This window comes from Eretmochelys imbricata, chromosome 1, assembly GCF_965152235.1.
Source record: "Eretmochelys imbricata isolate rEreImb1 chromosome 1, rEreImb1.hap1, whole genome shotgun sequence".
NCBI classification, from domain to species: Eukaryota; Metazoa; Chordata; order Testudines; family Cheloniidae; genus Eretmochelys; species Eretmochelys imbricata.
The window spans coordinates 57,319,076-57,333,644 of NC_135572.1; the positions used below are offsets into that span (position 1 = coordinate 57,319,076).

General features: G+C 43.5%; 1 protein-coding gene across 5 annotated transcripts in view; it reads left to right on the forward strand.

Annotated features, from left to right (window-relative positions):
- Positions 1-14,569, forward strand: part of INTS6 (integrator complex subunit 6) — a 76,180-nt gene that overhangs the window by 59,700 nt on the left and 1,911 nt on the right. For all 5 annotated transcript variants that reach the window (XM_077810920.1, XM_077810926.1, XM_077810910.1 and 2 more), the window contains one exon: positions 5,496-5,589. In XM_077810920.1, coding sequence (XP_077667046.1) covers positions 5,496-5,589 — 94 coding nt within the window. The remainder of the gene's footprint in view (positions 1-5,495; positions 5,590-14,569) is intronic.

Consider the following 14,569-nt stretch of genomic DNA (forward strand, 5'->3'; position numbering starts at 1 on the left):
TATAATTTTTTGGAATTTAAGGACAAGCTCCCTAAAGGGGGCCTAATTCTAGGTCTTAGTGAATGGGGGCAGATTGGTGGCCAAAGCTTTCTTCCAAGCTGCGATGGGTGCAGCAAATATTGCACCTAGGGGAATGGCTTACAGATGTGTTATGAGGAGAGACTTGTGGTTACAATCCTCTGGTTTCCCTAGAGAGGTGAAGAGTACCATCGAAGATCTCCCCTTCAGTACTATCCACCTATTCCACGAGAGGGTAGATGAATGTCTCCACTCCCTCAAAGACTCAAGGATAACACTTCACTTGCTGAACATTTATGCTCCGGTCCCTAAGAGAAAACACTATAGACTTATGTATAGGGCAAGGCTGCCTCCTCAGCTGTTTTACCACCAACATCCACAGGAGCCACCACACAAGAGACTGAAAGTTTATATACCCAGGAGCCCAGCCTCTGCAGCATCCACCACCATGTTATGCTCTAATCCCCTAGTGAAGAGTTTCTTTTGACAGGACCCATGTACCTTTATTGATGCTGCTTCACTCCCCTCCTCTGATATTCAAAGGCTGCCTTACCCAATTTGCCAAAAATCTGGAGGGCCCTGACTACAGACAGATGGGTGTTAGATTATTCAGGGTGGTTATCTGATTGAGCTGCTGTTACCTCCTACCCACAGACCGCCTTCCCAGGTCCGTTTTCAAGGACCACTCTCACAAGGAGATTCTGTGACAAGAGGTGAACTTCCTTGCCCTCAGGGGAGTAATAGATAGGGTTCTACCTCAACTTCAAAGGAAGGGATTCTAGTCCCCTTACTACTTTATTCCCCAGCAAGGTTGGGGGATGGAGGTCAGGTCTAAATCTGAGACGGCTGAACAGGTTCATTCAAAAACTAAAATTCCACATGATATCCTTGGCATCAGTAATTCCCTTGTTAGAGGACACATGGTTCATGGCTTTCGACCTGAGACACATATTTGCACGTAGACATCCACCCGCTCACAGGAGATTCCTCTTTGGTCAAAAACATTACGAATTCAGAGTCTTCCCCTTTGGTCTAGCTGCAGCACCTAACATCTTTACAAATGTTTTTTTCAGAGTGGTAACGTGGATGAGACGAGAGTAATTTACAGTAATCCTTTATGTTGACAACTGACTTCTGACAGACAGTTCCTATGAGGAAGTCCAGTGGTTCTGTTCAGTCTACTTCCTTCCCTGGGTGTCTGCGTCAATCACAAAAAGTCTGTCGATTCCCCGCAAGGTTCATCAATTTTATAGTGGAGAGATTGGACTTGATCACAAGAAGAGCATATCTACCTCAAGAGGTTTCATGCCATGAGCACTTCCATATATAAGGTCAATCATAGGGCCACTGGACAGTTGAGGTGCTAAAGGAGCACTCAAGGAAGACAAGACCATTGAAAAGAACCTAAATGAGTACTTTGTATTGGTTTTCACCGCAGAGACTGTGAGGGAAATGTCCACACCTGAGCCATTCTTTTTAGATGACAAACCTTAGGAAATGTCCCAGATTGAGGTGTCAATAGAGGTGGTTTTGGAACAAATTGATAAATTAAAAACAGTAATAAGTCACCAGGACCAGATGATATTCACCCAAGAGTTCTAATAGAACTCAAATATGAAATTTCAGACCTAGTAACTGAGTATGTAACCTATCACTTAAATCAGCTTCTCTATCAAATGATTGGAGGCTAGCTAATATGATGCCAATTTTTAACAAAGGCTACAGAGGCATCCTGGCAATTACAGGCTGGTAAGCCTAACTTCCAGAACCAGGAAAATTGGTTGAAACTATAGTAAAGAACAGTATTATCAGACACACAGAAGAGCACCATTTGTTGGGGAAGCGTCAACACAGATTCTGTAAAGGGAAATCATACCTCACCAATCTATTTGAATTCATCAACAAACGTGTGGACTAGTGTGATCCAGTGGATATAGTGTACTTGGGCTTTTAGAAAGCCTTTTAAAGGCTCTTAAACAAAGTTAGCAGTCCTAAGATGAGAGGGAAAGTCCTCCCATGAATCAATAATTAGTTCAAAGACAGGAAACAAAGCATAGGAATAAATGGTTAGTTTTCAAAATGGATAGTGGTGTAAATAGCGGTGTTGCCCAAGGATCTGTATTGGGACCAGTGCTGTTCAGCATATTCATAAATGATTTGGAAAAAGGGATAAACAATGAGGTAGCAAAATTTGCAAACAATACAAAATTACTCAAGATAGTTGAGTCCAAGGCAGACTGTGACAAGTTAAGGGATGACTGGGTAATGCAAGTGACATTCAGTGTTGATAAATGCAAAGTAATGCACATTGGAAAACATAATTCCAACTATATATACAAAATGATGGGATCTAAATGGACTTTTATGACTCAAAAAAGAGATGTTGGAGTCATTGTGGATAGTTCTCTGAAAATATCTGCTTAATGTGCAGCAGCAGTCAAAAAAGCTAACCATGTTAGAATTATTAGGAAAGGGACAGATAATAAGATAGTAAATAGCATACTACTACTATATAACTCCATGGTATGCCACACCTTGACTACTGTTGCCCCATCTCAGAAAAGATGTATTAGAAATTGAAAAGGTACAGAGAAGGGGAACAAAAATGATTAACGGTATGGATCAGCTTCTGTATGAGCAGAGATTTAAAAGATTGGGACTATTCAGCTAGGAAAAGAGGATGTGGGGGGATATGAGGTCTTTTATAGAGGTCTATAAAATCATGAATTGTGTGGAGAAAGTGTTATTTATCCCTTCACATAACAAAAGAAATAAATGTCTCCCAATGAAATTAATAGGCAGCAGGAACAAAAGGAAGTACTTCTTCACACAGCACTCGGTCAACCTGTGAGACTTGTTGCCAGGGGATGTTGTGAGGGCTGTAACTATAACAGGGTTCAGAAAAGAATTAGATGAGTTCATGGAGGATAGGTTCATTAATGGCTATTAGCCAAAATAGGTAGAGATGCAATCCTATGTTCTGGGTATCCATAAGCTTCTTACTGTTAGGTGCTGGGACTGGACAATGGGATGGATCACTTGATAATTGCTCTGTTCTGTTCATTCCCTCTGAAGCATCTGGCATCGGCCACTGTCGAAAGACAGAATAGTGGGCTGGATGGACCATTGATCTGACTCAGTATGGCTGTTCTTAGGTTCCCTATCAGACCCAGGACATTCATCAGAACTTGCCTTTCCCCACTCTGCCACGTGGCCTCATGCGCACACTTGATGCTGTTCGCCAGGCTTCTGCTTCACTGCCTACAGGCCTGGCTTCTCTCTGTGTACTCAGCAGAGAAAGGCAACATAAATTGTAATGTGACAGTTTTGGCCAAAGTTTTAGACTCTCTCATCTGGTGAACAACACCAGAGAACATTCGTGTGGGGATTCCTTTCCTCAATCTGACTCCCAAGGCAACCATCATGAAGGAAGCTTCCCTCTTGAGTTGGGGTGCTCACATGGGCCATTATATGGCACAAGACACAGACCCTACAAAAGTCCAGAATGCATATAAATTTACTAGAACGCAAGGTGGTCCATCAAATCTGTGATGCCTTCCCCTCACTCATCCAATCCAGACGTGCAAACAATGTCGGACAACATGACAACAGTATTTTACATAAACAAGCAGGGAGGAAGCGAGGTTTGTCTCTGTTCATAGAGAGGCAGTTGCCCTCTGTAACTGATGCATCGATCATAGCATAACCTTAGCAGCAGCATATTTACCAGGCGTGCAAAACTCAATAACAGACTGCCTGAATAGACATTTTTTCCACAAATCACAAATGGGAGATTCACAGCTTTGTTCTTGATGATAACTTTGCCCAGTGGGGAACACTGGCCTGGGATCTTTTTGCCTCACGGGAGAACAGGAAACTTCCTTGGTACTGCTCCAGACCAGCCCTGGGTAAAGGCTTAATGGGAGATGCCCTATTGGTGTCATGGAAGGGTCATTGGGTATGCCTTCTGTCCCATCTCACTGATATCACAGGTTCTTTGGAAGAGTCACTTATCCTGTCACAGCTAGATTTCTAAAGGAGATTCTCGGATCCTTTCCACCATTGGTGAAGTTCATATCTTAATGGACTCAGTTTTGTTTTATCGTCACTCACTAACTTCTCCCCCGCCCCGCCCCCCTGAGCTTCTAGCCACATGTGCTGCGGCCCATCCGTCCATGAAGGTGGCCTTTCTATAGCCATAACGTCAGCTAGAAGAGCCTGTGAACTGGGAGCACTTGTGGCAGACCCACCACATACTTCCTTGTTTAAAGAAAAGGACTCATTACGACGCCACTCTAGATTTGTTCCTAAAGTAGTTTCCAAGTTTTACATGAGCCAGGAAATCCACTTACCAGTATTTTTTCCAAAATTGCATGTCTCAGATGAAGAGAGACAGCTGCATTCTCTAGATGTCTGAAGGGCTTTGGGCTTTTATCTTCAAAGAAAAAAGGATGTTGGAAAAACACACCTAAATTATTTGTTTCCATAGCAGAGCGATCAAGTGATCTAGCTATATTGGTGCAGAGACTTTCAAATTGGATCTTGGGTTGTCTGTATTACCCTTTGTTACCAACTAACTCATATCCCCCTTTGGAGGGGGTGTGAGTGCTCATTCTGCTAGCAGGGGTGCTGGAACAATTTGTATAGTGTGGGTACTGAGAGCCATTGAACCAAACTGTAAACCTGGTGTATGATGGAAACCACTTCAAGCTGGGGGTGCAGCAGCACCCCTAGTTCCAGCATCTGTGTCCACTAGAGGGCAAACTACTTCTGCTGCATCTCTGAGAGACATATCTCTCCTAGAGATATCTAGGGCAGCTACGTGGAGCTCTTTGCATACCTTAATGAGATATTATGTTCTGGTCAAGTTGTCAACTGCAGTTACAGCTGTGAGGACAGTAGTACTACAGTCAGCTACCACTGTCGCATCCTCTCCCCAACCCCTATCTGACTACTGCTTGTTAATCACCCACGTGTGGAATACACATAGGGACTATCACTCAAAGAAGAAATAGAGGTTACTTACCTGTAACGGCAGTTCTTCAAGATGTGTGGTCCTGGTCTGTATTCACTACCCGTCCTCAGTCCCCTCTGCAGCGGATTGTTTGAACTGTGGTAAGAATGGGAAACTGGAGAGGTGTCTGCCTGCACCACTTTTTATGCTCTCTGTTCAGAGCAGGAGGAGAGCTATGGCACATGTGCAGGCCAATGGATGCTGCTCGCAAAAAAAATTCCGGACTCAGGCACATGTGTATCCTACATGTGGAATGCAGATAGGGACAACACATTTCGAAGAATCTTCAGTTACAGGTAGGTAACCTATATGTTTACTTGCCTACTTAATACAAATACAGTACCATTACTTAAGCTGTACAAAAGCTGAATGAAGCTTGCAATTATGCTCATAAAGCAGGGTGTTGCAACAGATATATCTGTGTAGGTTTCATCTAATGAACTTTTTTGCTTTATTTTTTAAGAATATGAAAGAATCTTCTTTTTACTGAAGCATGTTCAAGGCAGTTTACAAACACGACTAATATTTTTACAGAATGTTATTAAAGAAGCCTCAAGGTATGTAGCTAACTAAAAATCTTGTAAAATTATGCTAATGTACTGTTTGTAGTCAGAGGTATGTCCATAACTACTATATATGTCTGCTTGAGACCCACACATTTGTAACTATCATTCACATTTTGATTAACTTATCCTAGAAATTAACTACACAAATGCTTCAAATTACAGGCAAAGGCCCTGGGAGGAAATCTCTTCTGTTCTAGTTCATCATGATCTATGTAGTTCTTGCTCTTTTTTCCCCTGTATATTTGTACAAACTCAGCTCTTTGCTGCTGCTTTTCAATTTAATATCTTGGAAGTGATGACTAAAGGTGTTAAAAGCAGGAAATTGATAAATCCACATAAATCTAGCAAGCTGGGGTGTTAATGTCCAGTATACTAGCTTGCTGCATGCTAACTGGCCATGTGAACCCTGCTACTTGCACACTAAGACTTCTGTAGTGTGCTTTGACCTACTGCTGTTTGAAAAAGTTCCATAGTATACAGTATCCATGTCCACACAGCCAGTTACTGTGTGGCAACCTGGTGCATGGTAGATTTATACCCTGACTTGCTGAGCAGTAAGTCTCTGTAGATAAACCCTACATGGATAAGAATGGTGTAAAATGGGAGAGAATCAGTCCTATTCCACAATGTGGAGCAATGCACTGCTGAAGGACGAATTTGAGTGTGCTTCCCATTTCGAAGAGCTGTGTATTGTAACCAGAACCAGTGGTTCGCAACCAGAGGGGTACATCAGTTCATCTAGATATTTGCCTAGTTTTACAACAGGCTACATAAGAAGCACTAGCAAAGTCAGTACAAACTAAAATGTCATACAGACAATGACTTCTTTACGCTATTCTATATACTATACACTGAAAGGTAAGTATAATATTTATATTCCAATTGATTTATTTTATAATTATATGGTAAAAGTGAGAAGCAGCAATTTTTCAATAACAGTGTGCTGCGACACTTTTGTATTTTTATGTCTGATTGTGTAAGCAAGTAGTTTTTAAGTGAGGTGTAACTTGGCGGTATTCAAGACAAAAATCAGACTCCTGAAAGGGACACGGTAGTCTGGAAAGGTTGAGAGAGACTGTATTATAAAGACTGTGGGCCAGAATGTCAATGACGTAACTCAACATAAACTCATTAACGACAGTGGAATTGTATATAATGCTCAGGATCTGGCCTTTAAACTTTAATATGGGAGCATCATTCATCTTGCTCCAGAAAGATGTCCTTCTACTCCTCATGTTGGCTTTCTCCAGAAGGAGCTAAATCCACACTTCCTTAGTCAGAGGTTAGATCGATTTAGTGGGTAGTGGGCAAAATCCTGGTCCTTGTGCTTGTTATAGATAGGATGTCCCTGTCTCTATAACCATGGGAACAGTTCATGGAGCACCTGCACAGCCCTTCTGGCCTCCATGCCTTGCTAAACCCTCTCATATGCTATGCCACCCATCCTCAAATTCCTCTTCAGAAGTGTGCTCTAGCTTGTAAGGTGTATGGAGGCCTATGCATAGTGTTTGCTTCCTTACTTTCCCAACACAGTGAAATTATGCCAGTTCTGTTGGTGTTAGGATCTCTTGCAGCCCTTAGTTGGGCTTGATGAGTTGTCCATTCAGAATTAGTGTCTTCAAGATGCTGCATAGTTTCTTTCCTCATTCGTCACTAATGGGTAATGCTCCCAGTCAACAGAATTCAGAGGCAGTGACCAGAGTTGCTGGAGCCTTCAGCAACAAGCCCTGCCCTTTAGCTCAGGACACCAGTTTTTCTGCCTTTGATGGTGGAACATATTGGCAGTTCAGCTTCTCTTGACTGTTTTATTCCGTCATTTTTGTGCAGTAATATCTATACTCGTTCTTTGTTCTCCTCCTCCCCTGGATCTGGTTTTTGGCAGCCTGGTAGTTTCAATCACCTGACTCTGCCACTGCAGCATCTCCTCTCTGGGACTCCTCTTTCCGTCTTGCACCCATCCTCCCCCTATGTATGGCAGAGCTATCCGGCCAACACTGGGCTAAATCTAAGCAGTGTTCTCAATATGAGGCAGCATTTACAGGCTCTATAGAGGGTGAATTATGCCCTGCCTGTTCACAGCCATGTGACCCTTGCAGTGGTAGGGCACAGAGTTCAGAGTTGGACCAACATGTCTAGTCCTCTCGTCTGCCCTGAGGAGCCATGAACCCAGTGCAGAAAAGCCTGCTCAGGCACTCCTGAGCAGTGTTTGGAGAGTGTCTAAGGACATTCTTTGGCCCCCTGAAGGGGCAAAATCCTGCAAGAGTCCAGGGTCAATGGGTACAAACCCCTGAAAGGATCCAAAGTCCCCCCAGATACTGAAGTGGGTCCAGAGCTTCCTGACAAAAGAACTTCTGCACAGCTCCCCTTCCTCCCACTGTGAACTAAGGGATTTTTATGATGCTACGGAGTAAGTCTCACAAACCTTAGATCTCTGGGCCCCAAAAAGGCAAAAGCAGGTATTACCTTTGCAAGGTAGCAGTTAGTATTGAACAAGTGGGATGAAAATCAGGGTTAGACCCCTTCTCCTTTTCGCCCTGAAGGAGTGTTTTTGGGGGCTTTCCTCAAGAAGATTTCTCAGTGCTCATATTAAGCTCATAGCTCTTCCCCACCCAGAAGCATGCAGACAAGCCTGTTACTGCTGTGCCTGTGAAGCCCTCCCTCAGGCTGCAGTGTAATGGAAATTATACCTGTTTGGCTTTCAGCCCAGGGCCCCTTGCTCTGCCAGGAAAACGGGCTTGGATTTCAGGCATCAGCAGAATGGGAGTTGGGCCTTCTGTTCATCAGCCAGGAACAGGGGCTCAGAGTCTAAGAGGAAGGAATGGGTCTCTCTCTACCCTTCCCCTTTTTCACAGGCTGGCTCCACATTAAAGTGTAAGGGGCATTTCATGCTGACTGACCAGAGCAGAGGCATATGAGGATTCCACTCTCCATGAAGCTGTAAATAAGAAATCTCCTCCAGGGTTCAAAATAACTCCCAATTTACTGAACAAAGCGCCAAATTTTATTAGGTTGCCCCTTGGGTGCTAGCCAGAGTGGAGGAGCAAGCAGGCAACCTTTCAGGCTTCTAGGGACCTCTAACAAGTTACTTCCTCAATTAAATTAAGGTATTTGTACCAATACTCTTCCCTAAGTGGTCCTCAGGCCAGGATGACTATCATGCTACCTCCCTCTGTGAACAACATGAGCAAATACCACACATGCACCATCAAACACCACCCCCACCAAAAAAAACAAAAAAGCCTGCAGGATTTTGTAGGACAGGATGCCAGTAACTCATTAATAAAATCAAGCCCTTGATGTGATTTTGTGAGAAGCGCACTGGCTTCTAATGTGGTAGCTACAAGGAAGCTGTGCACCTGTGAATACCAATCAGTCATCCTAAACACATACTTATAGGTGAGCAGCTGTTTGGAGAAACAGAGGAATTAGTTGCTGAGAATGCAGAGAAGCTTCAACCCTCACTTCAAAGCCAGCATAGCAATACGTTTTTTGCTATCAACATAAACTCTGTCAAGGAAAGGACTGTTTCCCCAGCAGAGCAAAAATTCTGAAGGAGAAGCTTCCAAGGATAGATTGATAGAATATCCTCCAAACTAACAAAATCCTCAGCATGAAAAAGAGCATTTGTGTATGAGAATTCACAATTCCTGTATAAGACTCTTCCTTCTGATCTACCCTCTGCATCCAGAGTCTTAAGAAATGACTGCTAGTAGTCACAGGAAGGCACAGGTCATAGGTTGTTATATCAGTCACCTCCTGGCAGTAGTCATCCGTAGCTAGTTATCTCCAAAGGCTGGGGTTTCTGGTGCTACACATTGGCTTCAGCCCCTTAATAGGTTAACCCAAATGTGCCTGCAGAATTTATTTTGTATAACAATTTTGCAGTGTATCATGTGTGCAGTTCCTTGTCCTCTAAAGGACAAGGAACTGCACACCTGATACAATGCAAAATTAGGTATCATTCTCCCATCACATCTGAATGTCCCTTTGCGGGCAAGTAAGTACAAACATGCTGAAAGCAAACCCAATTTTCACTCTAGACCCTTGCACACTCACTGTGGAAGCAAGCCTATCAAGTAGGGAGCATACTTGAAAGACACATTTTCCAAAATTTTAGAGTATGCATCCTTTTAACTCCCTTTTATAGTTCTGAGTGGTGTGTTTGAACCAACCCCTTCCCTAAATGTGACCATACAGGATTGGACCGGTGTCCTGTATGACAGTGGCCAGTGCCACTTCAGAAGAAAGTACAAGAAAACCATGTAGCAGGCAATTCATTGTGGTTACTGGAGAAGTTTGTTGCTTCCCGTTGGAGGTTGGCTTATGATTGAGGTATGAATGTTTATATTGCTTCCAAAACTAGGAAGTAATCAAAGGACAAACATTTCCAGGCCAGTGGAAATAATGTCCTGGACGGAGAAGAATCTGTTACCTTTCAAGACAGTTAACATAAAGGCTACAGGAAAGAGGAGAATTGAATTCCTCTTCCAATGCTACCCCAGAAGTCACTTGTAGTAAGGACCAGACCTCCTCTTGAAGTATGGACTCCTTTGTCTGGACTAGGAACAGCTACAGTTAACTACCTGGCTACTGGAAGAGAAATGTAGTTTAATATGGATTTTCCATTAGCTTCTTCATACATTTTGGTATCTAGACAGAACTCAATCAGGAAATTGCATTCATTGATCTGGTCAAACTTAGGTTTCTGGTGCAAGAGGAAACAAAGCTCTGGAGGCAGGGACTGCTTCTTTGTTTGCACAAGGCCCAGCACAGTGGGGCTCTGGCCTCTCCGCTATACAAGAACTCCATCGTGGTTGACATGAGGAAAAGGTTATTCTTATAGCTCCAGACACCTTTGTTTAAGGGGAGTTCCTCTTTCCGCAGTTCCTGGGACATATTGCTTGTCGACCTAAGTTACACTACTCCAGCTACGTGAATAGTGTAGCTGGAGTCAACGTAGCTTAGGTCGACTTACACCGGTGTCTCCACTGTGCTGGGTTGATGGGAGACTCTCTCCAGTGAACTTCCCTTTCTCTTCTCAGACAGCTGGAGTACTAGCAGTGGCGTAGCCAGGTGGAGAAAACAGGGGGAGTGGAGATAAAAAAAGGCACCACCCACTTGTACTCACCTGGCAGTGCTCTGGGTCTTCAGCGGCACTTCGGCGTCGGGTTCTTCACTCGCTCCGGTCTTCGGTGGCACTGAAGGATGCCCGCCACCGAAATGCCGCCGAAGACCGGAGCAAATGAAGACCCGGAGCGCTGCCTGACCCGCCGCCGAAGACCCAGAGCGCTGCTGGGTGAGTAAAAATTCAAAAGGCGCAAAAATTTTTTAAAGGCGCAACTCGTGCTCTGTGGGGGAGCAGCCACTGCCCCGCTCCTCCCCAAGCTACGCTACTGAGTACTGGGGTCGACCGGACAGCACTCTGCTGTCAATTCAGCAGGTCTTCGTTAGACCTGCTAAATTGACCCCTGCTGCGGCGATTGCAGCAGTGTTGATTTCCCCATAGTGAGACAAGCCCATAGTTCTCCCATTGTTTTGTTCTAACCCTTAGACCTCCTTTGGAAGGTTGTGGTATAAATGGGTATTCTGAGGGCTCTAAAGATGTGTCTCAAGAATACCAAGCTAGTAACAAAACAGCTTCTATAATGCCTTACTTGTTACCCAGAAGCCAATAACACAGTTCCCTTAAAGCAACCCAGCCTTGTTGCTTCCTCCCAGACAGCCAAGTCAAATATAATGAGGATTATTGAAAAACTTGTTCATCATATGAAAAAGTTCTATCAATGCCAGTTAATATTTCAGTTCTTACCCAAATACATGCTTACAGTCAATTCTTATTAACTAAACTAAAATTTATTTAAAAAGAGAGCTGAGTACTGGTTAAAAGACATACATACAGATGTGAATATAGTTCTTAGATCAGTCTCTTAGTAGAGATGATGAGTTGTAGAGTTGCAAAGAGTTCCTTCAGAATTAGTCCCTAGGTTCACAAAAAGAAAAGGAGTACTTGTGGTACCTTAGAGACTAACCAATTTATTTGAGCATAAGCTTTCGTGAGCTACAGCTCACTGTATCAGATGAAGTGAGCTGTAGCTCACGAAAGCTTATGCTCAAATAAATTGGTTAGTCTCTAAGGTGCCACAAGTACTCCTTTTCTGTTTGCGAATACAGACTAACATGGCTGTTACTCTGAAACCATAAAATTAGTATTACCTCTCATTCTCTAATAATACACGTTTACATTTCAAAGTTCTAGTCTATCTAACATGGCTGTGTTAGCTATTTATAAGGAATAGCCCTAATTACCATTTATATACTTCTCTAATATGTCTTTAAAGGTTGAATTAGGGTCATTTAGCCTACAAGTTACTTAACCCTTTCTGGCCCTGTGTCACACCTGCCCATCCTGGCTAATAGCTGTTGATGGACCTGTCCTCCATGAACTTATCTAGTTCTTTTTTGAACCGTGATAGTCTTGGCCTTCACAACATCCTCTGGCAAAAAGTTTTATAGGTTGTGTATTTGTGTGAAGAAATACTTCCTTTTGTTTTAAACCTGCTGCCTATTAATTTCATGTGGTGACCCTTAGTTCTTGTATTAGAAGGAGTAAATAACACTTTCTTATCTACTTTCTCTACACAAGTTACGATTTTATAGACTTCTATCATCTCTCTCCCCCCACCCCCCTACCACCCCTCCAGTTGTCTCTTTTTCCAAGCTGAAAAGTCACAGGTCAGGGCAACTACATCTGATTCCCATTAGTGGTTCAGCAAGAGCACCCATTCTCAGGCTTCTGGTTCTCTACCCATTGCCTTTCTTGTGTAGAAACATGTATCTCTCTCCTTTTTGACAGGTTGAACAGTTCCCTGCCTTCACTGTTATTCCCAGCAACATAGACTTTCTAAACAGACCTGCTTGCTTTCTCTTCAGAGACTAGTAGTAGCTTAACTGTGGACAGTTACGCTATCTCACGGTTCTTCTAAGCAAGCATATTTGATTAAAATAAAAGCACTACAGAGAAAACAATAAAATCCACAAGCATGCTAATAAACCTACCAGAAATCACCCACCCCAACATGGGTTCTGGTAGGAATATTCCTTTAAAGCCTCACCCAATGGTTTCCCTGTGGTTTCAGTTTCATCCAGAGAAGCTGTGTAGCAAAATAAGATTTCTTTCTGTTAGCAGCCTCTCTCCTCATTTAACTCACCCCAGTGGTCTGGAAAGTGACCAGAATACAAACTGAAAATTTTCTCTAAAGTGAGACTTAAACATATAATTTTTGCCTTAAATTGATTGTTATTAAGTTGTTGTCTTACTGCTAATAATTGGTTGTTGAAAAGTTTCAGCCATGTTGGAAGAACTCTTCTGAAGGGTCGGGCTGCCCCTCTGAGGGAATCTGAGCTCCTCTGCCTGCCCCTCATGTCAAACCCAGACACATGGGAGCCTTAACTCTCTGAGGGGTCCTAACTCCTTTCCCTGCCGTGTGTGTGCGTGCGCACGTGCTGGAATTGGCGGGTGGGTGGTGCATGGTGTGGCTGCCCCCCTGGATGGGAAGCTGAGAATAGGCATGCTTGGAACATGCACCAAGCACATAGTGCTGAGACCAAGGCCAGGAGTTGGGAATAGGCATGCTCGGTGCGTATCACAGACTCATAGCACTGTCACTGAAAAGTGGGGACGGAAATACCTATTGAGATAAATGGAACAGTTTACATGTCTCAGAGCTTTCTTCATGGAGTGTTCTCATTCAGCGCAGAACATCTCATTGAGATGAATGGGCCACTTCACACCTGTCTGAGCTTCCTGTGCTGCAGATGGATATGTAGAGCCCCTTCCCCACACACTAGGCCCAGATTCACAGGGATTTTTTCTTTCTACTCTCTTTTCCTGCTTACAACTGATATGGGCACTTCTCAGACACACCACCTTCCCACCCCTACAAAGCCAGGGGTGTGGGTGAAGCTGCTGTGTGGGGGAGGAGGGGAAAGGGCAATAGGGGAATGGGTTTCAAATCAGTAGGATGTGAGGAGCTGAGGTCAGAACAATGGTATAATGGAGGGAATGCTGGAGCAGTGGTATGAAGTCTAAGCATTATCTCAGGAAAAAGAAAAGGAGTACTCGTGGCACCTTAGAGACTAACAAATTTATTTGAGCATAAGCTTTTGTGAGCTACAGCTCACTTCATCAGATGCATTCAGTGGAAAATGCATCCGATGAAGTGAGCTGTAGCTCACAAAAGCTTATGCTCAAATAAATTTGTTAGTCTCTAAGGTGCCACAAGTACTGCTTTTCTTTTTGTGAATACAGACTAACACGGCTGCTACTCTGAAACCTGTCATTATCTCAGGAGTATCTTGTGCCCTTCTAGAAAACAGAGTTCAGCAAAACTCTAACTTCTGAAAACCAAGGAATATAGAATTAATGTGCATGCCAGCAAAACCTTAACTCTGCTGCCCTGGAGCTGGTAGTAGCCAATGGGAATTATCTACATGCACACCAGGTGTAGCTGTACTGAATGTTTAGAGGATTGGTTGGTGCAGTACGGCAGAGCTTGATTGTGATGTGAGATCTAGGGACTTCTGCACTCCTCTCTTTGTCCCCCTCTGTGTGTGAATAAAGGAAAGCGGTACATGTGTACCTATTGAGATCCAATATGCTCCTTTTAGCAATGAGTTTGGAAGGTTGTGTTAGTAGCTGTGCACTAGGGTCTTACTGCTATGGGGAATGTCCACAATGAGGCAGGATACGAGTGGTCTGTGGGTTTAATGGGGGGGTGAGTGAAAGTGTGTTAAATAGCGTCTTGTGCATAAGGGTGAAAGTGTTCGTAAAAGGGACTGAAATTGTAAAATTCAGCAGCAGGGGTATTTCTATGGAGTGGGCTTAAATATAGGTATCTCCTGTTCAGTACAGTTGTGTCCTACATTGGTCATGTGCCTATTCCCCGAGCATTCTACAGTGTGTGCAAAGGCA